At 38.9% G+C, this 27,612-nt stretch overlaps 1 protein-coding gene across 1 annotated transcript in view; it reads right to left on the bottom strand.

The window, feature by feature from the left end:
* Positions 1-27,612, bottom strand: part of RRAS2 (RAS related 2) — a 79,254-nt gene that overhangs the window by 9,372 nt on the left and 42,270 nt on the right. Inside the window, exons 2-4 of the mRNA XM_050759422.1 lie at positions 7,124-7,211; positions 6,115-6,217; positions 5,824-5,932 (exon numbers count right to left, since the gene is read on the bottom strand). Of these exons, the coding sequence (XP_050615379.1) occupies positions 5,824-5,932; positions 6,115-6,217; positions 7,124-7,211 (300 nt within the window). The remainder of the gene's footprint in view (positions 1-5,823; positions 5,933-6,114; positions 6,218-7,123; positions 7,212-27,612) is intronic.

Here is a 27,612-nt window from a genome sequence, read left to right as displayed (position 1 = left end):
TCCAGGAAACAAAGCCAGCAAATTCATACATACATTTCTGGTGAAGAAATCTCTAACCACATGCTTGTGAGCTCACTGACTCCGCATACTTTTGACTAAGTAGAAATAGCATTGCCATCACCAAAGCAAACAATAAAAGATAAAAAGGAGCCATAGCACTGTGGAATTTAGAAATCAAAAGAAAACTGAAGAAAGCTACACAAGTAAGTATTTCCTAGAGGTTCCTCGACTCAGATAATTTCACAAAGACACCAAATATTAAGCCTCATCTCCTGGATATTCTGATTTGGTAGATTTAAGCACTTTCCAGACATGTTTTGTTTTAAATAACCAGTGCAAATCTGATGCAACAAATTCACAGAACTACATTTGGGAGCTTCCAGTAAGACTCAGTTCAAAAACACAATTAAGTATCAGCAGCAGTTCACAATAATATGTATGAGCTCATCTAGTACTACATATTTCCAAACTGAATAAACTACATTTGCAGCACTCAGAGTTATGTCAAGTTAATGAAGTTTACAGAAGCAAAACTTGTTCTCACAAATATTTATTATGTAAAAAGAATCATCATATTAACATCACGTCTTAACTCACTGGCACCCAGATTCATCTACTCAACAAATATTTATTTAGTGCATATCTCTGTTCTATATGCTAACAATAAAGCCTGAACAAAATTGACCTGTCAAAACCGAGAAGCCCTCATAGTGCCTACACCTACATTCACCATCTAAATTTGCCCTTCTAGATGCATGTAAGGCACAGATAAGGCCATATGTGGTTAAGACCCTCTATTATTTGAGAAGGAGGGGTTCTTTTTCCTAGGAGGCTGTAGGGGGCACAGTGTGGTCAAAAGTACTGACAGATGGGAGTCTGGATTGATATATTTAGCTATCATTTTAAGTTTAATGAGTTATTTTCTCAAATTAACAGTTACGATTAATAATTAAGCAACTAAAAAGCAGGGGAAAAAGAGGGAACAACCAAGGTAAACCAGGAGAAAGATGGTAAAGACAAAAAAGCAAAAACAGTTGATCTCTATACAGGGTTGAGTTGAGGACAAGGAACTTGAAATCAGATATATCATGAAATTCCACTGTCTAAGCCAAAATACTGTGGTATTAAATTTCAGGTTCAAGTGTTGCTACATTTACCTACTTTCATATTTCAGCAAAGGTAAGCAAATCATTTACCTATGTTTTCTTCCTACACCTTTAGCAGAACAAACAAAATGACTGGCATATCTTAAGGGACCAGATGGCTGTTAACACTAAAAAACCATACAAATTCTACAGATCTCTTTTTATTTCACGTAAACCTCAGTGACTATTCTGTCTACTGCTTCATCATCACTGCCTAGAAAAGGTGTTCAATAAATATTGGATGAATGGATAGAAGGATGAAAGAAGCAACCCAGTCCACAGATACAGAGGCCACAAGCAAGCAAGCAAAGCCTCTTCTGGATGATCTCCCCTCCCTGGTGGGGTTCAGAATCTCAGGAGCCAGTGGTAGAAATGGCCAGTACTGACCCACAAATTCAAAGAACAAGGAGAACTGGCATTTATTTTCTACAAGAAAATATGCTAGAAGGTAAAGAAACTACAAAGGATCATGTCTAAGACAAAGGTATAAGAAAACAAGCTGCGTCGGCAACAGAGAGCAAGCCAGACAGGTTACTAAGAACCTAGATATGACAAAAAACTAAACATCTCTGAACAGGGGGAAAGAAGCTTTTACAGCGTCCCTGTGGCCTGTCCAAGTTGACTTGGTAGAACACGTAAGTGTGTCAAGACATAGACCAACACCTTTAATTGTGAAGAGACTTTAAAAAGGTAAAAACCGGCCGGGCGCAGTGGCTCACGCCTGTAATCCCATCACTTTGGGAGGCCAAGGCGGTGGATCACAAGATCAGGAGTTTGAGACCAGCCTGGCCAACATGGTGAAACCCCATCTCTACTAAAAATATAAAAAATTAGCTGGGCATGGTGGCCCGTGCCTGTAAGCCCAGCTACTCAGGAGGCTGAGGCAGGAGAATCGCTTGAATCCGGGAGGTGGAGGTTGCAGTGAGCCGAGATTGTGCCTGGGCGACAGAGCAAGACCTGTTTCAGGAAAAAAAAAAAAAAAAAGGTAAAAACCTCTTACTATAGCATCTCAATTTCAACAGCATGCCCCTCAAGGGTAGGAGATAAGGTATGTTTGCCTTTGCACATTCAGAGCCCAAGACACTTTAGAGAGACAAGGAGACAAAGTAGTACCAACAAAGGACATTGGGGAGGCTGGAGGAGCAGGAAATACTATCTCAGAGCCAAGTAAAGTGCTTCAAAAAGGAGGGAGTGATCAACCATGTCAAACGTCACTGACATTTGCCCAATTAGTGATACTGACAGTGGCACTGAATCCCTGATGTCAGTACAATCAAGAACGGCAGGAGAAAAAGTAGAGAAAGTTGAAGTTTTAGGAGTTTTGCTATTAAAGAGGGGCAGAAAAAACATACTCAGAGGGGAATGTGAGATTAAAAGTTTGTGCTATAGTCTTTTTGTTTTAAAGATAAAAGACATTGTAGCATGTTGTATGCTGATGGGAATGATCATGTAGGAATGTTCATCTAAAATAGAACAACTGCTGGGGTAAAGTCCATGAGCTGGTGAGAAGGAACAGGATCCAGTGTCTGGTAGAGAAGTTGTTCATAGACAGATGAACAGTTTATCCATGTAAGTGGAGGGAAGTGAACCTCATGGGGTACCTGAGCACTCAGGTTAGTAGATATGGAGGTAAGGACATGTACAAATTTCTCACAGAAACAGGAAAACATACGCATTATCAGCCAAGAGTGAGGAAAGAGAAGAAAGTGTTACAGGTTGAAGAAAATGAGAAAGTATGTAAAAATTATCCAAACAAATGGGAAATAAGTGGACTAGGGAAATGTAGGATTTCCAGTCAGCACTAAAGGCCCATAAAGATCAGTGGTCATGACATTAAACTGAGAGTAGTCAACATGCCTGAGTACAGGTGCAAAGGAAAAAAAAAGCATAAGGAAGAATAAAACTTTTCTTTGTGTCTATCCTTCAGAGAGTAGACGCCATATAAATGAGCAGAAAACTAAGCAATTGGATTTTAGGCACTTGCTTTTCTCCCTTGGATATATATACATCTAAGCTTTTCAGGATATACATAATTTATGACTATTTATATGGTTTAGATGGAAAAATAAATACAAAATACAAAATAACTTACTCCAAAAGCTAACACTACGTATCTTTAGGGTGACCGAAATAAGGAAATCATTTCCTGTATGTTCTCCCACTTTTTTACTCTGAGAATCTATTACTTTTACAAAAAGTAAAAAAAATTCCATGAAAAAAATTATAATCCAATGACATACAAACAAAGCCAGTGCCACAATATGTTGACTGTCTGCAGACAGATGGGAATTGCATACCACATTCTGGCAATCTCCAATACAGGTTGAATATCCCTTATCTAAAATGCATGGGACCAGAAGTGTTTGGGATTTTGGAATATTTTGATTTTAGAATACAGTATTTGCATATACATAATGATGTTTCTTGGGGATGGGACCCAAGTCTAAACACAAAATTCATTTACTTTTCATATATACTTTATACACATAGCTTGACGATAATTTTATACAATATTTTAAGTAATTTTGTGCATGAAACAAAGTTTTGACTGTGTTTTGACTGTGACATCACATGAGGTCAGGTGTGAAATTTTCCACTTGTGGAATCATGTTGGCTCTCAAAAAGTTTCAGATTTTGGAGCATTTCAGATTTCAGATTTTTGGGCTAGGGATCCTCAATCTGGTATATAGACAACTTAAAAATAACTCATATAGACCCAGCTGATAATGGCAGGGCTTCTTTGGGTTCTAGTGGGTATACACCCTCCTTCCCTCCCTAATCTGCTACTGCCTACCCTACAGGAGATCTCCACCTATCCTAGGTCTCCTACCTATCCCTTTACTGGAGCTACCACCATGAGAAGGTTTGAGAAAGATCCTATTTCTATATTCAGGGCAGGAAGCATATAGGGGTGAGGCAGAAGTCAGCGAGAGATAGGGAAAAGAACTCCTTCAATGCACGTCTACTTTGCCATTATTTCCCAGATGCAATGACATATAGAGTTTCTAGTACTAGAAAGAACTGAGAAGAGCCACAGGCAGGGTCCACTGGGCAACATCAATAAATATAATCCGGTTTAGAAACCTCAAGGAAATGGTCTAAAAAAAAACAAAATTAAATCTAAAAAAAATAGATGAACTGTCTATGCTAGGTTTATAATGCAAGCAATGCCATATTCTGAATTATTTCAAATGGTTTATATTCATTTGAAATGAAGAAGAAATGTTTTCACCCTAACTTTATAACTCAGATTTGCACAAGACCTAGCAAGAAAATTTATTCTATACCAAGTTTCATCAGTGAACATTTCCAAATCTTAGCATTAGGATAATGTATCATTTTCCCTTAAGTCAGTGTTTGAAATCTGGTATGCCAATAAAATTTTATGTACACAGCTAAAATCAGACAGTTACAAAATAGAAGGCTGCCCTCAAAGCTGTTTATCAACCAATTTTTCCTGATGTTTGCACTTTTCCAACAAAATCCTAAGAATCTGTAAACACAACATAATATAAAAACAAGAATACTTAAATACCAGCAAAAGAAACAATTTAAAAAATACAGTTCAGATGTGGGATAGAGACGAAAGACCTTAAAAATATATATATATATATATATATATATATATATATATATATAAAAAACATTGATATTGTTTGGCTGTGTCCCCATCCAAATCTCATCTTTAACTGTAGTTCCCATAATCCCCACGTGTCGTGGGAGGGACCAGGTGGAGATAATTGAATCATCGGTAGTTTCGCCAATCCTGTTCTCGTGGTAGTGAATAAGTCTCACAAGATCTGATGGTTTTAAAAAGGGTGGTTTCCCTACACACACACTCTTGCCTGCCGCCTTTGCTCCTCCTTTGCCTTCCGCCATGATTGTGAAGTCTCCCCAGAGATATGAAACTGCGAATCCATTAAACCTCTTTTCCTTTATAAATTACCCAGTCTTGGGTATTTGGCAGCATGAGAACGGACTAATACAAATGAACAGCCTACATTAATATACAACTGACCTTGTTCCCCTCCTCCACAAAAAAGGTGAATGTACAATGTCACCAAAACATTGTTTTAACTAATAAAATTTCAGTAAGTGGGTAAAGAAACAAGTGAGAATAAATTAGCCTGCAAACTAAATACTAAAAATATTATTTTATTAAATGTTACCAAAGTGTTAGAGCTAGCCAATGTAAAGAATTAATAGAAAATTCAGTCATTAAAGTGACTTAGAAAAAATCCAAATATTGTAATATAAATGAAAGCCATTCTCTACATGAAGTTAATTTAGTATTAACACTGAATAACTTAGGTCTTTAGTGGTAACTTTGAAATTATTCAACTAAGTTAGAGTTTTGGATGTAATCCAAGAAATTATTACATGTGAATGAAGCTAGTTCAAACATTTGCAGGCTTATAAAGTCTTACAAAATTTTATGAAAAACTATTTGAAAATAAGAAATTTTAATTTCCCCAAATCTAAGTCCTTTCTATTTTTTTTACCCGCTGTGACTTCTGTAAATACACTGTGCCAGACTCAGCTATAAACACTTAAGTGGCATGGAGCACAGTATTTTTTTTTTTTTTTTTTACCAGACTTTCAATTATTTCCTTAAATCTATCAGTTCACTTACATGATTACAAACAATTGGTTTCCCAACAGTGAAATTCCTTCTCACCTGTCTTTGATGATCCAGATCTGCTTTATTACCAATTAAAATCATTGGGAACTCATCACGATCCTTTACTCTGAGAATCTGTCTTTGAAACTTATAGATTTCTTCAAAACTTAAAAAAAAAAAAAATCAAAAACAAATTAATCAATTTGGTCAAGTATCAGAATTCAGCAAGTCTCATGCCCCATTTAGTACTTTATTTTTCCTTTTTCTATAAAAACAAAAAGTCCAAATTCAATAAAGTCTAGTGATCTTGACAAAAACAGTGGATCTACATTCTAATATGGTACAAACCTGCCTCTATCTGTGACTGAAAAGACCAACAGGAAGCCCTCGCCAGTCCTCATATACTGTTCTCTCATGGCTCCAAACTCTTCTTGTCCTGCTGTATCCAAAACTACAGAAAAAACAACAAATGTAATTATACTTGTGCTTTCATTTTATAAACTGCTTCCCCACAAGGGCAAGACCAATTAATATGGGTCCTCTAGAGAGCCTCATACTTGGTATAATATAGAAATGGCATTCCTTTCTTAGTACTTTATTCTTAATACTAAAGACAAATATATTCTAATGGCAGACAGTTACAGAGTTTATCTTCATCAGTACTGGTTGACTTTGTGGTTAGAATATATTAGCATACTAACTAGAAGCTTAAAAATATAAATACATTTAATCAGATAGAGTCAAGTAGCCTCTAAAATCACTTGAATGTTTTATCCCCTCCATGGAAAAAACTGAAAAAGATACGTGTAAATTCAATAAAGAAATCTGAGTTATAACCACCATCCCCCAATACCATACTTAGTGCAGGTGCTAATGTAATTTTTGATCTCTGCAAATAAAAGAATCACACATATTAGAAGAATAGGGCTTTCCTTGTGGAGAGGTGGGATGTTTAGACACAAACAGTATTTGTTAAAGCCTCTGTGCTATAAATTCTAAGTGACAAATATCAAACCTTTTCTATATTCACTTCATCCATTTTAACCTTTGCCAAAAGGTAGGAAGTTTGAGACCTGGCAGGTTTTTTCCAGTTGCCTCAATAAAATCAACTTCAACAAACTGTAATGAGACTAGTTTCACTAGAACAAGATCAGTACAAATATTGTTTTACTTTTCATTTACTGAAGAATATTTAAATTACCCATTTTGCGGACTCTTCAATCAAAACTTACAAATGACATGGGCTAATATTCCAGATCATCTAATATTTCAAATATATTTAACATAGCAAAACATCAGAGCTTACTTTTTTAAAATATATGATATGGAAATTTTCAAAAAAAGGAAGTTTACTTACTATCTAGCCGGGCTGCTCTGTCATCTATCACACACTGCTTTGTGTAAGAATCTTCAATGGTTGGATCATAATCTGTTACAAAATAGGACTGCAAGAAAAGAAAAAACCTTATTTTAAAATTTATGGCCAGGCATGGTATCTCACACCTGTAAATCTAGTGCTTTGGGAGGCTGAGGGAGGAGGATCACGTGAGGCCAGGAGTTTGAGACCAGCCTGGGCAACACAGCAAGACTCTATCTCTAAAAAAAAAAAAAAAAAAAAAAAAAAAAAATTAAAAAATTAAAACATTAGCTGACGTGGTGTGTCCCTGTATTGTCTGCTACTTGGGAGGCTGATATGGGAGGATCACTTGAGCCCAGGTGGTAGGGGCTGCAATGAACCATGACTGTGCCACTGTATTCCGCCTGGGAGACAGGATAAGACCCTGTCTCAAAAATAAAAACAAATAAAATAAATAGAATAAAAAATAAAATTTATGATTACCTGCCTACCAATGTTACTTTGCTTAACAAATTCCACTTACCCAGAACTAATCAAAACATTTTCAAGGTACTAGAGTTTACCCTATATGTCAATTCCCCACCAAATGTTCTTATGAGCACTTTCACGTGAAGAAAAGGTACTAGGTATCTCTAAATGTTCATATCTGAAATATGCAAGATTGCAAAAGATCTACAACTTTTTTTGTAATTATTTAAGGTTAAGAATCTAGATCTCAAACTCTAGAAAAATTAGAAAACACAGTAAGTTATAATTCAGACCTATTTGAATTAGCAACCTGATTATAATCATCAGTCCTAAGAAGACAAGTAGCTGGAAAGAAATGGAGACAACACAAAGAAGCCTGGAACATTTCGTCTTATACCTTTCTTTTCTCACACTTTGTCTTATTCCTCTTTCAACTCTTATGTACTATAAGAAAATATCATTTTGAAATTTTTTCATCTGTAGGAACCTCAAACTTATTCTTTCAGTGACACCTTTTTTTGCTTTTTTTAAAATCTTATATTCTATTCCTCTCTTCTTTGATCAAACCCTCCCAACTATTGAAAAAAAAAGAGGGGCGGACAAAGTATCCAAGTAAGAAGGGAAGAATCTCAGCCTACATACCAGTTTTCTTTAAAAGGGTTTTAAAAAGTCAGCTACTCAGGAGGCTGAGGTGAAAGGATCACCTGAGCCCAGAAGGTCAAGGCTACAGTGAGCCATGATCATATCACTCTGCACTCTAGCCTTGGTGACAGGATGAGACTCTGTTTCCAAAAAAGAAAAAGGATTAAAAAAGAAAACAACAATAATCTGAGAAAGTACCTTTCCCTCTTTTTACAGAAGGGCACTAACTAGGACACCAACATTATCCTCCTTTTGTTCTGAGTATCTCCTTTGATCTACTTTGGACAGACTTCCTCAAAGCCCATTTTTCCCACTGGCTCATTACAAAATCTGAAGGAATGATTTGGAAGGAGACAGCTTAATGCTAGGAACCAGCACCAAGGGTGTTTAGCCTTCTTCAGGCAAGGGTTCCTGGCTCTTGTGACCCAACAGTTGTGGTGACCCATGCAAACACCAGAGAGCTACTCAGAAATAAGCACTCGGAACAGGAGAGAAAAGAACCCCCTGGTTTTGGGAGGAGATATACTAATCTGCCTGATACCATGACTTTACATATTTTTTTTGAAGGACGCTTTCCACATTTTATTTAAGTCTTAAGAATAACTTTAAAGCCAGGCATGCTGGCTCATGCCTGTAATCCTAACACTTTGTGAAAATCACTTGAGCCCAGGAGTTCCAGACTAGCCTGGGCAACAAGGTGAGACCGCATCTCTACAAAAAATGTAAGACTTAGCCAGATGTGGTGGTGTACACCTGTAGTCCTAGTTACTCTGGAGGCTGAGACAGAAGAATTGCTTGAGGCTAGGAGTTCGAGGTTGCAGTGAGGTATGCTCATGTCACACTACACTCTAGCCTGGGAGACAGAATAACACCCTCTTAAAAATATTTTTAAGTTAAAATTAAAATGTTTAATCACAGAATTCCTATATTCTGTGATTATAGAATATCAATAATCCTATTTCTTTTCTGATATTTCACTTAAATGCATGCTTTACTGAACAAAATTTGTAAAAGAAATGTTTACCAATAGCAGTAACTTTTAGTAGGAAGCCATCTCCTCCACTACTCCATCACCATTTAAAAATAAACAAGTATCAATTCACTTAACTAGCCTAAAAAAATAAATAAATAAGCAGGTATCAAAACAATCATGATCTTACTTTTTGGCACCCATGCCACTTCAAAAAGTAAACAAATTTTACTGGCAACAATATTCTCTATATCCACTATTCTAAACAGGAATCAGCAGTCTTTCACAAGCAAATTGGATAAAGCATGCTCTGTACTTTTTAAGATTCGTCTTGAAACATGTTTCCCCATATGCCATGCTTTTATATCTTGTAAAACCTGAATTTCACTGACTATTCCCAGTTGATGCCTAAAAGTGCTACACTGTCCCTACCAATTTGGCCTAAAATATAATAAACAAATGTTAAATACATTTTTTACAAATGTCTAAGCCATGCACAGTAACTAGAATTCTTTAAATGTGACAGTTCTTGGCATTGTGAGATTAAATTAAGATATAAGCATGTACAAAAGATTGTTGGTTTGATTGTTGTATAAAAGACTGTTACAACTTTGAAGTCCAGTATAAGAAACTGTTTTACCTCTACTAGCTATGAACATTTCTTTGGATGTCTTAACTCTTGAAACACAATCTTAGTATTACAAGAATTTTGCCATACTGCTACATGCATTTATTCCACTCATACTAATTTTTAAGACAAATTAATTGCTGGGATTTTTGGATATTTAGGTTCACATCGAATCTCTGCTGTGTCCTATCTTCAAACTGTCTACAGAGACCATCATCTAACTTGCTATACGTAAATTGTGGAGCCATCCACATTGGAAGATTCCTCCTCCAACGAAACATCACTCTGGGAACTATCATAGAATCAAAAACCTCTTTCCCTCTCAAAATTCTAACAAGACAGGTCAGAATATCCCTAAGAAGAGCATTCACTGTGTGCAGGTAACAAATACAAGCATCATCTCCCACCAAAAAGGCAACATTTTTGTTAAACTTGGGTACCAGATATTTGAGGCAACAGATCACCAACAAGTAATCAGTCCCAGTGATGAACAGTCCTGGGTTTAATTCTAACTCTGCTACTCTCTAGCTGTGGGACCTAAGGCAAATCACTTTACATGTCTAACCTTTAGCATCTATAAAACAGAGATAGAAACAAAATCCTGTGAAGCAGGTAAAATGAAGTAATGCATATGAAGTACCAAGGCATGCTGATTAATAAATGTCAACCATAATAATAACTTATTTTTGTCATGCAGTTAAACGGTCTGAATTAGTGTTTTTTACTCAAGTATAAAGATTTGCTAAGCTCAGGAGTAGCTGTAATAATTCCAGTCCTAGTTACACTTCAGACCAACTACATGACCTCTGGGACTTGATATCCAAACACTGTGAATCAAGATGAAAGCTGGGGTTCTGGAAATAGTCTCTGGATTTGAGGAGCAACTACACCGGTAATTTACGTAAGTAAAAACCCATTAAGCTGTACATTTAAGATCTGTACACTTTTTTGTACATATATGAATACCTCTAGAGAATATATAAATTAAATGGCTCCCTGCTGCTTACAGGATTCCATCGTTTCTTTACGTAGTATGCAAAGCCCTCCAGTCTTTACGTAGTATGCAAAGCCCTTCAGTTTGATCTGTGTTGTTCACCATGCAAAGCCCCATTTCCCACTACTTGAAACCCTTCGGCCAATTGTCCTTGCTCTCTTGATTGCACTCACTCATTTGTTCAGTGATCATGTATGCAGCACCTACTAAGAACTCCATAAAGCCAAGGTCTCTACCTTCAGAGCCCAGTGCCTTTTATACAACAATCAGTAGTTGAGCTATTACTGGGGGCAAGAGGGATTGGGGCATTTTAAATCTATACCCAAGACAAAGAACAGAAACAGCACGAAGTGCCAATACCATGCTTGTTCAGAAGGCAAGATAAGTTAGGAACGTTATGTACAGAACTATGTGTGCGTTCACTTATAAACACAGAGCCTCAGCAATTTGCCAGAAAAGAAAACAGTCTCTCTCCTGAAGTTATAAAAAGTTACCAACTACATCCCAGAAAGGATGTTCTGTAGCAGAAAGAGAAAAAAAAAAAAAAAAAACAGCACAGTATTGCACTGAGCTAGACAGTAAAGGTTCAGGCAAAGATAGGGAAAGAGGGTGGACCCAAGGGCTCAAGAGTACAATGAGGGGAAAGGAAGGGTGGAGGATGGAGAGAGCACATGTTTCCCGATAGACATGAAAGGGTGTGTGCAGAAGGATCCTAGTCAAAAGACAAGGAATACCCCCATTCAAAGGGCAGAATGCCTTCCTGGTAGTATAGAAGGGCAAATGAACTTCAGTTTCTTTAAAGTTGTCAGGAGATACGGAGAAACATTTAGGATTAGGGACGCTATCACATTCAGACAGAGATAAAATCTGGTCTGGCAAGCCTGGGCAACATAGCAAGAACGCCATCTCTACAAAACATAAATTACCCAGGTGTGGTGGCACACGCCTATAGTCCCAGCTACTCAGGAGGCTGAGGTAGGAGACTGAGGTAGGAGAACTGCTTGCGCTCAGAAAGATGAGGCTGCAGTGAGCCATGACGGCACCACTGCACTCCAGCCTGAGCAACGAAGCAAGACCCTGTTTCAACGCCACCCCCTCCAAAAAAAATTGATCTGGGTAAGTTTGTCAGAAGCCCCTAATAATGCCAAAGTATAATATTATGCTGGGATAAGCAGGATAATCCTGCTTACATGCCACTAGATTATGTAACAGAAGCTTGGGCTGGCCTCCTAAGGAGAACTGCCAACTCAGTATCTCCCCATTCAAAGAAGCTACATTAGGGAGGAAAAGAAGGAAGGAAGGAGAGGAAAGGGGATGAGTTGCCCTTCAGCATTCAGTGGTAAGGAGTGACAACTCACTTTCTCCTGACACCAAGCTATTGGTGAAAGTGTAGTTCCCAAACACTGCCACATAGTGGTGCCTGGTCTACACACTGGGACTGGTAATTTACTGGAAATTCTAGGAAACTCAGTGAATCCAGCACACTCGTTAAGTCTACCACCCTTGCATAGAAAAAGGATAGGCTAGATCTAAGGTACCACTGGGGAGCTGTAAACAAATGCAGGGCAGTTCTGAGCACAGCATCATTCTCAGGAAAGTCGTAGGAGTTCTCTAAAACCATAGGGTACAGAAAGGGGGAGGGAAAAGGAGGGGAGAGGACAGAAACAGACAAAACAAGTGTAGGAAACCCCTGAAAAATACTGAATCTGGGCACTGTGTATATGGTTGTAGGTTCTCTGAACTTTTGTATATATTTGATAATTTTCATATTAAAATTAATTTTTTCTAAATCTGGTGGTAGCACATAAGGAAAGAGACAGTGATCTTTTTTTAACCCTGAGCTTTCACCTTACTCAAGACTACATCATGTAGAAGGCTGACAGCTTTTCTTGCTCAGAATATATTCCAGGTTTTTTTTTCTCTTTTCCCCATCCCTCTTTTCTCCCTCCCTCCTTTTCTCTCAAAACCACATATATCTTATCTACTTTATCTTTTATTTTTTACTTTTATTGTCCATTTCTTCCCCCACCCAACTAGAAACTCCATGAGGACAGGGACTTTGTCAGAGAAGTAAAGTGACCTGCTTAGTGCTTAAACATCAAATCATGTTGCTAATCTGCCTCTCTGAAAGTAAAACACACTCACACTCATCTTCCATTCCTGCTTCCACTGATCCCATTGAAAGTGGCATATCCATAGGCCAGGCACCATGGCTCATGCCTATAATCCCAGTATTTTGGGAGGCCAAGGCGAGTGGATCACCTGAGATCAGGAGTTCGAGACCAGCCTGGCCAACATGGTGAAACCCCATCTCTACTAAAAATAAAAAAATTAGCAGGGCATGGTGGCAGGCACCTGTAGTCCCAGCTATTCGGGAGGCTGAGGCAGAAGAATCGCTTGAACCCGGGTGGCAGAGGTTGCAGTAAGCCAAGATCTCGCCACTGCACTCCACTCCAGAGCGAGACTCTGTTTCAAAAATAAAAATAAATAAATAAAATGCATAAAATTTCAAATTTCTCATTCCCTTATTGGCCTATAAAGGAGTAACTGTACCCTCCCACCCACCTCCAAAAAAAAAAAAAAAAAAAAAAAAAAAGACTAACAAATTTACTTTCTTTTCTTCTCCTTCTTGGGCTCCTGCTCAGCTCACCCCTTACCCCCATACTACACACAGATATCAGGTCATGAAACATTCTAGAGGCAAAATTCTGTGATTCTCTGCTCCCCTCCAGTTTAAGACAGCATTTCCCTATTATTACATCTATCCATAAAACACGTACTATGTTTTTTAAATTATGATAAACTAAAACACGAGATTTCATTAACTTGCTTCCTATTAATAGGTGCATTTATATCTTTACTGGTGACAACATGATAAAGAAGAAAACACAAGGGCTCTGGAGTCAGACAGCCTGAAATCCAAATCCAGAAGCCATCCCTACTTGCTAGTTGTTTGAGTCCTTGGGTAAACTGACTAACACATCTCTAACTCCATTTCCTCAACAGAAAAGGGCAAGAACGGCTAGTTTAGGGAAGGCATATTCCAATGCCCACTTCAGATGTGGCACCGAAAAAATTATAAGGGAAAAGGAAAAACTTCCCAGGGAGCTGCTCCCACTCCCAGTGGGCAAGGGGAAGCTCACAAAGTTGCCCCTCAGGATCTAAGGGCCACAGGTCCCCAGTGACTGCTATGTAGCCTCCATTCTCCTCTTCCAGGACAGAAGCGCTGGCTAAGTTATCCTATCCCTAGTTCCACCACTGTATCTCTGGTGTGTGGGGCTGCCTAGGGAGGCAGCAGAATTGAGGGAGTCTGAGGTGTAAGTCAAACAGACCCGGACACAGTTCTATCAGTTTGCCAGCTGTGAGAAACTAGAGCAGCTCACTTAACCTGTTTGAACCTCAGTTTCCTTGTCTATGAAATGAAAATCACACCAACTTTGCAGGATTGTTGTGAAAAGTTAAAAAATACTCTATGTCTATGTGGAGTACAAAGCACAACAGATGCCCTTAATAAATTATAGCTAATAAAGCCCAAATCACATCTTGCTTTCTATACAATGCCTTCAACACTCCAACCAGAAAATAATCTCAATATTCTCTTACTCTTAAAGTGACAACAGTTTGGATTTTTCTCAACTTCTGTCTTATTAGTAATAAGTTGTGATTTAGAAAATACATATACCAAGCTCAATGTATACTATATAATTGATACTTACAATTTCCTTTTACAATTGCTTATCTTTTCATGTATGTGTGTAAGTGAATGTATGAATAACTGATACATTGAGTTAAATTCAAAGTGTATAAGCATAAGACTTTCCCTCCAAGCCCTTCCTTGGGAAAGTTTTTCCTTATTCCTGAGTGAAATCTAAGGCAAGTCTCATCTTTTTTTAAAATCATTCTTTGACTATAAATATATTTAGGCCAAACGCAATGGTTCATGCCTATAATCCCAGCACTTTGGGAGGCAGAGGCAGGAAGATTGCTTGAGCCCAGGAGTTTGAGACCAGCCTCAGTGACAGAGAGAGACCCCATCTCCACAAAAAGGAAAAAACAAAAGTTTAAATATCCTTCAGCCTCAAGAATACCACAGTTTCAACAACTGCCTTAACTGCAGTAATCAATACTCATCTAAATTAAAGCTTCTCCCCTTCCTTGATGGAGCTGAGAAGTCTAGTTGGGCTGGGGGATGTGGGGGATCCTGTCATCATCTCTCTCTCACTGCTCTCTGCATCTCTTCTACCCACAACAAGGCCATCTCTGGCTCCTTCAGGGTGGGAACTGAAGGAGTGGGAAAAACTATGGGGGTGTCAAAAGGCCACGCCAATTAAGTGTGACGTTCATATCAACTTTTTCATGAGGGCCCTCCATACTCAATTCCCAGAACTTAAGTGAGACCTGGCCATTTACAACCCCAACCCTCGATCTCTGGGGTTTCCATGGGTACACCTCCCTTCTGGTTCACGTCACCTTCTAGGTGGCCAAGCACAGTGTCACTTTCTAGATGGCTTTAAGCTGGTTTCACCCAGCAGCTAAAGGAAACACTAATGTCTTTCCAAGTACAGAGAGCTAACATACAGTCTTCTCTGTGCTCTGCTGCCTCAGGGCTACTGATCCATAGATTTGCATACTAAACCTTTCATTCCCCAAATTCCAGGGGATACATGTCAAATTCTCATAATGACTCCATTAGAGCCTCCCTCATCATTTGGCTTAAATCAAAGGGGCTTAAGGAGAAGCATCTTTCTCCTCTCCTCCACTATGTGTGGAAGCAGGAAGGGACACCGAACACAAGATATTAATAGCTCTTTCCAAAAACATTGTCTTAGAACTCTTAATAATCTCAACGCTTTTATTCCCTAGAGGTAGGTATGGGCTACATGTGCAAAACCAGCTTAAGGTTACCCACTATGCAAGTTCTTGGAATATGAGGATAACTTGGCACCTACTGTTTTATTCTGTCTTTTGGGTTTCAACAGAAGCTAAAATGAATTACAGTTCCAGTTAAAATTGTGTTCTATGTCCCAGGACATATAAAACTAGATTTACATGCTCAAGGTTTTTAAAACTTTCCTGAAGCTAAGTAATATACTTGCACATAGATCTCAAAGTATCAGCTATTGGAAAACACAGTAATTGTGAGGACTGCAGTGGGGAGAGAATTAATTTCCCCAAGCACAATAAGTACCTAGTTAGCCATTGGTAGCCTCCATTTTCTAAAACAAGAGCAGAGCAAATTCCTCTGGTAACACTAGAGAAGACTGCAGCAACTTCAGGCAGCTGTAAGCCAGAGCTGGGCTCCTCCTTGTGTCACTTTTTAGCAGCAGCTGTCATGTCACAGAGAACCTTTGTTCCCTGCAACATCCTCCCTTAATTTTTTGTCAAATGTTTCCAATATGCTTGATATTCCTTCACTGAAGTACAGTTTTTTTTTGACTGAAATTAGTATTTCATTTAATCTAACATGTACAATTATATGTGTCTATAATTTAAACCCCAGAACTCTAATGCGGAATAACAAAAGCTACACTAAATCCAGTAATCCTTTTAGTTTCTTTTTAACAAAATTTAGTGAGGTCTTCAGTGTTGCCAATTGTCTCAGACTGCCTAAAGCAACCATGTGCCTTCTATTTGCCTTCCATACATTTTCAGCTAATATATGTGTATCACCTCACACATAGTATTTAGTTGCAAATGAATGGGCCTGGTATGTGCCAGCAGAAAGTACAGTACAAAATCAGCTTACAAACTGGTTCTATCACAAAAGTCTGTTTATAAGTTATTCGGTGTTTCTTCCTAAATTGCAGGTATATTCACAGGCCAAACCACAAAAGCTACTACTGGATGTGGCCCTGCCAGTATCAGCCCCAAGTTCTAACCTCTGAAGCAGGGTAATTTTTTCTAAGAATAAATGGGAAGAGAATTTCTTTTCCTTTTCCAGAGGGCAGAGTCAGGCCTAAACAAAACTTATATAGAGGGAAAGCTTGTCTTTGGGGTACCACTTGTATACCCCAGCCTTCTCAGCCTGCCCTAACTCCCCACTCGAATAGCCTTCCTTGGGTTTAGCCTTCTTCTGAAAACATTCTAAGTACAAAAACACTGTATGTCTCTTCCCACTGTCCCAAAATTAAAACCCTCAGGAGATATTCCCTGAATTCCCAAACTAAAACCCGCAGGCACATTCCCACTAGCAGGGAATTCCCACTAGTGTTTGGGGGTTCCAATTTTTCAATATCCTCATCTAGACCTGTTATTAAACATCAGTCTTGACCATGCGTCGTGGCTCACACCTGTAATCCTAACACTTTGGAAGGCTAAGCCGAGAGGATCACTGGAGCCCAGGAGTTCCAGACCAGCTGGGCAACACAGTGAGACCCCCATCTCTACGAAATATTTAAATATTAGTCAGATGTGGTGGTGCGTAACTGTAGTCCCAGCTATGTGAGAATCTGAGGTAGGAGGATCACTTGAGCCCAGATGTTAGAGGCTGCAGTGAGCAGTAACCGCACCACTGCATTCCAACCTGGGCTACAGAGTGAGCTCCTATCGCCAACCCCCACCCCACCCAAAAAAAAGGAATAATTTTTTTTACAACAGACACCCTATGGGTGTAAAATAGTCTCTCACTGCAGTTTTAATGTGCATTTCCCTAGCGGGATGTTGAGTACTTTTTTGTGTGCTTATTGGCCATTTGTATATCTTCTTTACAGAAATGGCTACTCAAATCGTTGCCCCTTACTCAATTTTATCTTATCACTGAACGTAAGAGTAGTTTATATATTCTGGATATAAAGCCCTTATCAGAAACATGATTTACAAATATTTTTAAATGGTTTTCATTCATTCCTTCATTTATAGAAATGGGATCCCACTATGTTGTCCAGACTGGTGTCAAACTCCTAGGCTTAAGGGATCCTGCCTTCTCAGTCTCCTGAGTAGCTGGGACTACAGGCATGCATCACTGTGCCCAGATGATCTGCAAATACTTTCTCTCATAGCCCCCTTCTTATAAAGCCTTCCTGCCATAAATGAGTACATAGTTCCTAAATCTCAACTGTGGGGCTAAGTCTTATTACCCACCAACAACTCTCCACAATTCCAATTCCACATACCCAAGATTTTGGGTAATACCTGCTCCTGCGCCATCAATGGGTTATACTAGCCTCCCACTAGGTGGCTGTTCTACTGGGCTAACTGCTGATCTAGAACGAAACTTCCCTCACTATAACTATCCCTCTAATACCCCATTCACCCCACTCCCTACCCTGAGCTTTTCCTACCACACTGAACTTCAGCCTATACCATGCGCTAGTATAGTTCATTTGTCCCAGAATGTGAATTTACCCTTTTTCATCAAATCTAAGATGCCACTGATTTTAAGACCATCATTATTTTATGTGCCAAGATTAAAAAAAAAAAAAAAAAAAAAAAAAAAAGGCTGGGCGCAGTGGTTCACACCTATAATCCTAGTACTTTAGAAGGCCAAGGTGGGTGGATCACTTGAGGTCAGGAGTTCAAGACCAGCCTGGGAAACATGGTGAAACTCAGTCTCTACCAAAAATACAAAAATTAGCTGGGCATGATGGCACATGCCTGTGGTTCTAGCTATGCGGGAAGTTGAACTGGGAGGATCACAGGAGCTCGGGAAGTCAAGGCTGCAGTGAGCCGTGATTGTGCCACTACACTCCAGCCTGGGTGACAGAGGAGACCCTACCCCTACCCCCAACCAAAAAAAAAAGAAAGAAAAAGAGAAAAAAAATGCTACCAATACACTCATGACATGCCTTTGATTATAAGGCATCTCAATTTCAGATATACTAAAATGTATGGGGGGAGAATGTGATGAAATACAATAGTTCTAGACAACCGTACTGGTAAAGCTAGTTTTTGAGACGGAATATCTTACTTTGTCGCCCAGGCTGGAGAGCAGTGCTGCAATCTCGGCTCACTGCAACCTCCGTCTCCCTGGTTCAAGTGATTCTCCTACCTCACAGCCTCCCAAGTAGCTGGAATTACAGGCACCCACCATTTTACAGATGAGACCATTGAGGCTCAGCAGTTAAATAACCTGCCAAAGGTCACAAAGTGGAACTGGGATTCAAATCAGGTCTAACTCCAATGCAATACTCCTTCCATTACACTTTCTTTAACCTGCCATACTAACACAGCACATAGCCTGCGACATTTTAAAAAAAAAACATCCTGGTACCCCTTAAAATAAGTGATTTGTTATTTTTTTAAATTATAAACTGCTACTGCCAGATAGAAAAGTAAAGTCGTTTCATTAAAAATGGAAACACCCCGTTTGTAAGTTATGAGTAAATGTATAAGTAGGTCATTTTTAAAAATACACAAAGATACTCTTTGATCCAGCAATTTCAATTCCAGAAACTTATCCTGCTGATAGGTCTGCATATATAAGAAATGACATGTGCAAGGTTGTTCATAGTGAAATGTCTTTAAAAGACTGGAAACACAATATGCTTCAGCAAGGACAATATCATTCAGCAAATGGCTGGTTAAATTATAAAAGGTTCATTCAATATAAATATAACCATTAAGAAAAGGACTTCATCCATTAATATACAGTAATCTGCAAGATACGTTGTTAAATACCCACAGTTTATGTATTTGCTTTATGTGCACAAAATATCTCTGGAAAGATACACAAGAAACTAACTTTATCTTCGGGTTTAACTGGGCTGCTGGGAGATATGGATGGAAGGAAAAACAATTCTTGTAGCTTTCAAATCTGAAATATGTGAATGAAAGAAGGAACACAAGAGTTTTGAAAGACCTAGACGGATTAAACATAAACTCTTTAGTAATAAAAGCTAGATTCTAGTCCCAGCTATACAAACAACTAGCTGAGTGCTCCTACATGAGTAAACCTCTTTCCTGGCTCTCAGCTATAAATGAGGAGTTTGCTCTTCATGACCTCTTTAAGACTATTTCCAGGTATATAATTTTATTGTGACATGTTTAGCTCCTACAATATGCCAAATACAATTTATAGGTGCTATCCGGGACTTCCTTGTTTTAAATTTGTGGAATACAGAAAAATATCAGATTTTAAATGAGGAAGATTTGCTTGAAGACCTACCTCTGCTACTTTATAGCTGTAGGATTTGCAGCAAGTCACTTCTCACTGACACCAAATTTAATTACTTGCAAAGCTGAGAGCTACTTTCAAAAGTTTGTTATAAGGAGTGAAAATTTTCTGTACTTTTCAGCTCCACATGAAATGTGAACTACTGCACACAGACTCCCCCTTCAGGTGCTATGAAGTAAAGAGCATGTATTTTGGAGGCAGTCAGACCCACATGCCCCGCTTAATTGCTGTATCATCTTGGGAAGGTTATTTAATCTCTTAAGTCTCAATTTCCTCAGCTAAAAGATGAACATAATTATTCTGACTTGAAAGGGCTATTGTGAAGATTAAATGATATTGTTAAGTACTCAGTACCACTGCTTAACTAAAAACGGCATTCAAAAATTGGCTCTTTTCCTTTCCAAACTTAGAAATGGAAGGCTGCCCCATAAACAGGTAGGTAACCAACTTTTGCTTCCCAGAGTCTGGACTGTTACTTCCATTTTTACTTCCTCTCCCTTCTAGCCCTTGTTACCTACCAATATCCTAAACCCCGATTTCATTTCTCACCTCTTCTAGAGCAGAGAATGGTCTGTAGAAGCAAAACTAGAATTCAAGGGAGTGATTTCCACAGCCCATGTTCTATTACTAAGCTGCTAAAACTGCCACAAGAATCTTCCCTAGGTTCACTCACCAGACCACTTAATCTACAAATACTAACTGAGCACCTACAATGTGCCAAGCATTGTGTCAGGAGCTGAGAATCTAATCCCAGGCTCTCAGAGGGCTGGCAATTTCTTGAAGTATTGACCATCAACAAATAAGCAAACATAATACATCAGAGGTGATACGAACTCTGAAGGAAAATGAAGGGGGCTGGCAACAGCAGGAGTTGGAGGGGAGGATATAATACTGTATAAGACAGTCAGAGAAGGTTCCATGCACAATGTGACACTGGAAAAGGGAATCCTGGATGAACTGAGGGAGTGAGTCATGCTGTCATCTAGAAGCTCATTCCAGGCAGACGGAACATTAAATTAAAGGCAGTGCGGTGAGAGTACTGTAACATATCTGAGAAACAGCAAGACAGCCAGTGTAGCTACAACAACAAACAAGAGAGAGTGGGTTAGAGTTCAGAAAATTAACAGGGAGGCAGGCGGAGCCTTGCAGGCCACAGTGAGGACTTTGGATTTTATTCAAAGTGAAATGAAAACCACTAGAGGGTTTGAGGCAGGTAAGTAAAATGTTCTGACTTTCATATGAAAAGTAATACTGGCTGCAGTCGGAAGACTGGATTACAGGCCAAGGGTGAAATCAAAGAGACTACTTAAGAAGCTATTACAATAAATCATGAAAAGAAAATGGCAGCTTGAAGGGGGGTGACTGGAGTGGAACTGTAAAGTGGCCAGATCCATGTTTACTTCCAAAGGAGGGCCAATAGGATTTGCAGATAAACTGGATGTAGATATAGAGTCTGTCAGAATGGACTCAAAGATGATGCCCAGTTTTTCTGCCTAATTAACTGTAAGAATGGTGGTACCATTTATTGGGCTGCAACAGGCTGGTGGGGTAGAGAATGGGCGCAAGAACACAGAGTGGTTTTGTACATGTTCTGTTAAGACACTTATTAGACACCTACTACAGAAATGAGTCTGGGATTCACTGAAAGGTGGGGCTGAAGACAAATTTGGGAGTCAGGAGATAGATGGTATTGTCACAAGATGAATCAGACAGAGAAAACAAAAGGGACTGGGACCTGGGGTACTCCACTGTTGGGAGGTTACGAAAATGAGAAAGATCTAGGCAAGGAAATTGAGAAGGAGCAGCTAAAAGTAGGGAGAGAACAAAGAATATGGTAGCCAGGAGGACAAGAGAAGAAAATAATTTAAGAAGTGAAAGATAAGGGTTGCTGATAAAGTAACCATAATAACAACAGTGACAGCAAACACTTATGTGGCATTTACTATACACCAGACACTGCTCTTTCTCTACAGACAAGGAAAAAAAAGAACTGAAAGATTAAGTAGGGTGACCATATAAGTTATTGATAAACGAGGACTCAAAGAGGATGCTAATAATAATTACATCAGGACAACGGGCATAAACCAGGACTTTCCTAGGCAAATAGACATGGTCACCCTAAGGTTATGCATCTCTCTCAGGCATGGAAGGAATTCTTCCTTGTTTCTTATTCGGCGTTCTAATCATAACCTATCGTGTGGCTACTGCTTTCCTTCCCAGCCTTGCATGCAATGGACAGACAGGTTCTGATACCTCCTTTCAAAGGGATTAGCCAAGAACCATCCCACAGAGGAAATCAAAACAGTGTGTGCATACACATTGCTTCTGATACTTTTTTCAAAAACTCTGTGGCAAAGGATTTTCACTGATTCAAGAAGAAACAAATTTAAAAGTATTTTAGGCCAGAAGCAGTGGCTCATGCCTGTAATCCCAACACTTTGGGAGGTCAAGGTGAGAGGATCGTTTGAAGCTCGGAGTTTGAGACCAGCCTGGGAAACATAGCAAGACCCATAAAAAATAACTTAAAAGTTAACCCAGTGTGGTAGGGTACACCTATAGTCCCAGCTACTCTGGAGGCTGAGGTGGGAGGACCGCTTGAGCCCAGGAGTTTCAGGTTACAGTGAGCTAGCATCAGACCACTGCATTCCAGCTTGGGCAACACAGCGAGAATCTATCTCTAAAAAATAAAAATAATATAAAAAATAAAAGTACTTTATTTTATTTTGAGACAGAGTCTCACTCTGTTGCCCAGGCTGGAGTGCAATGGCGCAATCTCGGCTCACTGCAACCTCTGCCTCCCGGGTTCAAGCAATTTTCCTGCCTCAGCCTCCCGAGTAGCTGCGATTAAAGGCACATGCCAACACGCCAAGCTAATTTTTATATTTTCATTAGAGACAGGGTTTCACCATGTTGGCCAGGCTAATCTTGAACTCCTGACCTCGGGTGATCCACCCACCTCGGCCTCCCAGTGTTGGGATAACAGGCACGAGCCACTGTGCCTGGCAACATAAAAGTACATTTTCCTAAAATGTATTTAGGAAAACATAGGTCAGTTATACCAGAAAATTATTTCAATAGTATATTTTTCAATGTACTTGTTTCACAAGAACATAGCCATTAATGAAGGAAATTAACACTGCAAACTAACAAAGTTACATAAACATACACACACAAACAAGATATGTCATGATAGCTTTGTTACTAGGAAACACTTTTTTTTTTCTTGAGATAGTGTCTCGCTCTGTTGCCCATGCTAGAGTGCAGTGGCTCAGTCCCGGCTCACTGCAACCTCTGCCTCCCAGGTTCAAGCAATTCTCCTGCTTCAGCCTGCCGAGTAGCTGGGATTACAGGCACCCGCCACCACACGTGGCTAATTTTTGTATTTTTAGTAGAGACAGGGTTTCACCATGTTGGCCAGGCTGGTCTCAAACTCCTGACCTCAAGTGATTCGCCCACCTCGGCCTCCCAAAGTGCTGGGATTATAGGTGTGAGCCACTGTGCCCAGCCTGAAAAACTCTTAATAGCCTAAATATCCCTAATGGGAGAACACAGGACTAGTTAAATGAATTATGGCATATCTATCACAGAATAGCAATCAGCCATTGAAAAGAATAAGACACATCTTGAAATGCTACATAGATTTCAAGAGCATCTATGATATACTATTCATTTGACAAATACTTGTTGTGTACGTACTACCTACAAGCTAGGATATGGTTCTGAATAAGAATAAAACAAGCATAGTTCAGGTACTTGATTTTGTTTGTTTGTTGTTATTTTTAGAGACAGAATCTTGCTCTATTGCCCAGGGTGGAGTGCAGTGGCCCGATCATTGCTTACTGCTGGCTCGAACTCCTGGGCTCAAGTGCTCCTCCCACCTCAGCCTCCAGAGTACCTGGGACTACAGGTGCATGCCACCACGCCTGGCTAATTTTTTCATTTTTTTGTAGAGATGAGGTCTCGCTATGTTCCCCAGGCTGGTCACCAACTCCTGGCCTCAAGCGATCCTACCACCCAGGACTCCCAAAGTGTTGGGATTACAGGCGTGAGCCACTGCACAAGTGTCAGTCAGTTCTGACATTTGTGGAGCTATGCTTTAGTGAAGATATATAGGTCTATGGCACAGTAAAATTAAAAAAAAAAATCTTACACCTGTATCACTGTAGTTTTACTTTCCTAATAACATGAAGAACTAAATTCCTCATCAAGTTCATCTCAAAATGGGAAAGAAGTAGCAGCAAATGCTCTCAACCAGAGTTTCCCTCCAAACCACATGCCTGGAGGCTGGGCCAACACTTCTCTGCAGGTGGCTGTCTATACATACCAAGGATGACCCATCTTATTTTTGATTACTTAACCTCATTCTACCAGCAATTCTCAGTTTTTATAAAATCTCTTCTTATGGCACACAAATTTAAATCAGACTAGATCGCTAGGGATAATTTTAAACTTTTATGTGGAGACAAACATGATTCATATGAAAAGGAACCATATATATACTCATAAAAATACCCAAGTATGAAGGTTAAAAAAGTTAAGAGCTAAACAGCACATGTTTACAGAATTTAAGACCCTGCTCACACCATTTAGAGACACAAATTATAGCTTGTCTATATGTGCTCAGCCTAATTTCATAGTAAAAAAAAATGCCACATCAATTGTAAACCACATGAAAAGAAAGTAAACATGTAACTAAACTGTGAATCATATTTATATGCATATAATATAGGTCAGATTCTATAGCTATTATTCCATTTAGCAAAAGCACTTTCATAGTGCTTATCTGCAAATGCAGGAAGAGGCTTGCTCACTGTAGCAGCTTGAATGGTGGCATCCGAAAAAGATATATCCAACTCCTAATACCTGGTACCTATGAATATTACCTTCTCTGGAAATAGGGTCTTTACAGGTATAATTAAGGTGAGATGGCCCTGGACCTAAATCCAACCACTGTTTTCCTTATAAGATAAAGGAGGGTGAGATGCAAAACACAGAAAATAACCCAGAAAGGAAGGACACATGAAGGCAGAAGCAGAGACTGGAGGGATGCATCCACAAGCAAGCCAAGGAGCACAAAGGGCTGCCGATAAGCACCAGAAGCCAGGACAGAGGCATGAAAATGACTCTACCTCAGACTCCAGAATCAACCAGCACGACAACAACTTGATTTTGGAGTTCTGACCTATGAAAAAATAAATTTCCTTTGTTTACACCACTAAGTTTGAGGTGGTTTGTTACAGCAGACCTAGGAAATTAATATACACATCTAAAATAATCATTTGTTTATAATGTAGTAAGTCTCAAGAGTAACTAGTAAAGAAAAAAGAACTTAACAAGTATTTTTAATTTATTATGTTATAAAACATCTTCATTGTAGAAAATCTGGAAAATCATTAGAAAAAACTATAAAATTCACCTTTAGAATCAAAGCCCGTCTTCACAATCTCTCAACTTAAAATGTGAAACTAGACATGTATTTTCTAGCATTCCGTGAGCTAAATAACCTGATCTTAAATTGTTCAAATAATGCCCATCATTAAATGCCTTTGTTTACAAGTAGGTTTATATGGCACTTACACAACTATGAAATTGAGAGTCTATGATGGAAATTCTGATCTAATTTTAACATAAGCCTTATAATTGAAACGTACAAATGGGAACTACAAGGAGAGTTTTATTGTCATGGGGGTTTCCAGCAAGGTGCTTTCCCTTGATCATTTTGGGTCCTAAACTGTTCTGGTCTCTAATCATAATTTACATATCAACCAAATCCTCAATTTTAGAAATAATATATGCAGAAATAAGAAGTGCAGAAAAGCAATAGATGCAGAACAAAATATTAACAAATTTTATTCAAGAGCTCTTGACTAATGGTCTTCCACATTTCCATCACATTTTTTTCAAAAAATGATTATCAATTAGATGCCACAAAATAAAGAGGAACATCTAACAGCTGCCATGTAATAGCAAACGTTGAAATACTGAGAATGAAAAATAGCTTGAAAATTATTGCCAAACCAAATCTTTGAATGCAGGCACATGGTTTTTTTGTAGTTTTTGTTTTTTTGAGATGGAGTCTCACTCTGTCGCCCACGCTGGAGTGCAGTGGTGCGATCTCGGCTCACTGCAACCTCCGCCTCCAGGTTCAAGTGATTCTCCTGCCTCAGCCTCCTGAGTAGCTGGGACTAAAGGCATGCGCCACTATGCCTGGCTAATTTTTGTGTTTTTAGTAGACCAGGTTTCACCATGTTGGCCAGGCTGATCTCAAACTCTTGGCCTCAAGTGATCCGCCCTCCTCAGCCTCCGAAAGTCCTGGGATTACAGGCATGAGCCACCACACCCAGCCGAATGCAAGCACATGTTTTAATATTTCATTTAAATAGCGAGGGTTTTTGTTATAATAAGTGAAAGTCTCACTAACTCCAGGTAAATTTTTAAACTAAACCTCTACTATTTAAATGTTTATTCACAATTACACAGCATCCTCATTCCTTAAGTGTGGGCTGCACATAATGACTTCCTCCCAAAGAATACAATATGGAAAAGGGTTGGGGCAGGGAGTAACTTTATAGGAGAGAAACCAGACAAACATGACCTCAGCCAGATGATTAGGGTCAGCATCAACAGTTACAAATCACGCTGACAGCATGTACTCTTGATATAATGTGACGAAAACAGTACTTCACCTCTGTGGTCTTCCTCCCAAAAACCCATAACCCTACACCCCTCATGAGAAGAACACCAGACACATTCCAACAGAGGGGCACTCTACAAAATACTTAATGAGTACTCTTCAAAATAGGTGAGTCATCAAAAACAAGGAAAGTCAGCCAAGAGGAGCCTAAGAAGGCATAACAACTAAATGTAATGTGTTATCTTGATGGGATCCTGGATCAGAAAAAGGACATTAGGTAAAAACTATAGAAACCTGAATAATGTATAGATTTTAGCTAATAATAATGTATCCACATTGGTTCATTAATTCTAACAAATGTACCATACATGTTAACAATAGAGGAATTGAGTGACAGATACATGGAGACTTCGTATACTATCTTCTCAGGTTTTCTGTAAATCTAAAGTTCTTAAAGTCTACTAAAAAAACTATATGGCAGTCATTTCTAAAAAAATGCCAATTGAAGTTCTGGATAAGACTTTTCTAATCACCCACATGTAAAAGCTTAAATTTAATTAAGGAAAACAACTAGAACCACTAAACAGTTTCGAGCACTAATATTAAATCCACATTTTAGGGTACTCAGAGGCAAGATAAAGGGAGACCAGATCAACTCCACCTTTTTAAGCAAACATTTACTGTGATAAGAATGTAAAAATTCAGTCTCAAAACCACAGTTATTAAAAAATATTAATTTTAAACTAATAAAAAGAACAAAAAAAACTGTAGTTCAGAAGAGAATTCTTTTAAAGCAGAAAGCCCAGATCAGAAACCCATAACAGGAAGTTTGGTCCTTCTTCCACCATCTTGGACTAAAATTTTACGTCTCTGAACACATTTGACTATTTCCTCATTTACATAATGGAAAGTGACAATCGCACAGTGTAATATCCAAAAGATGCTCAAAAAATAGCCTGTCATAAATAAAAATATAAAATTCTTAGTCTTTTTACTTCAGTCGCATCTGCTAAAACCAGTGCTTTCTTGGTGAGGTATGCA

Source organism: Macaca thibetana, chromosome 14 (assembly GCF_024542745.1).
Source record: "Macaca thibetana thibetana isolate TM-01 chromosome 14, ASM2454274v1, whole genome shotgun sequence".
Taxonomy (NCBI): Eukaryota; Metazoa; Chordata; class Mammalia; order Primates; family Cercopithecidae; genus Macaca; species Macaca thibetana.
This window is presented reverse-complemented; position numbering and strand designations above follow the sequence as displayed.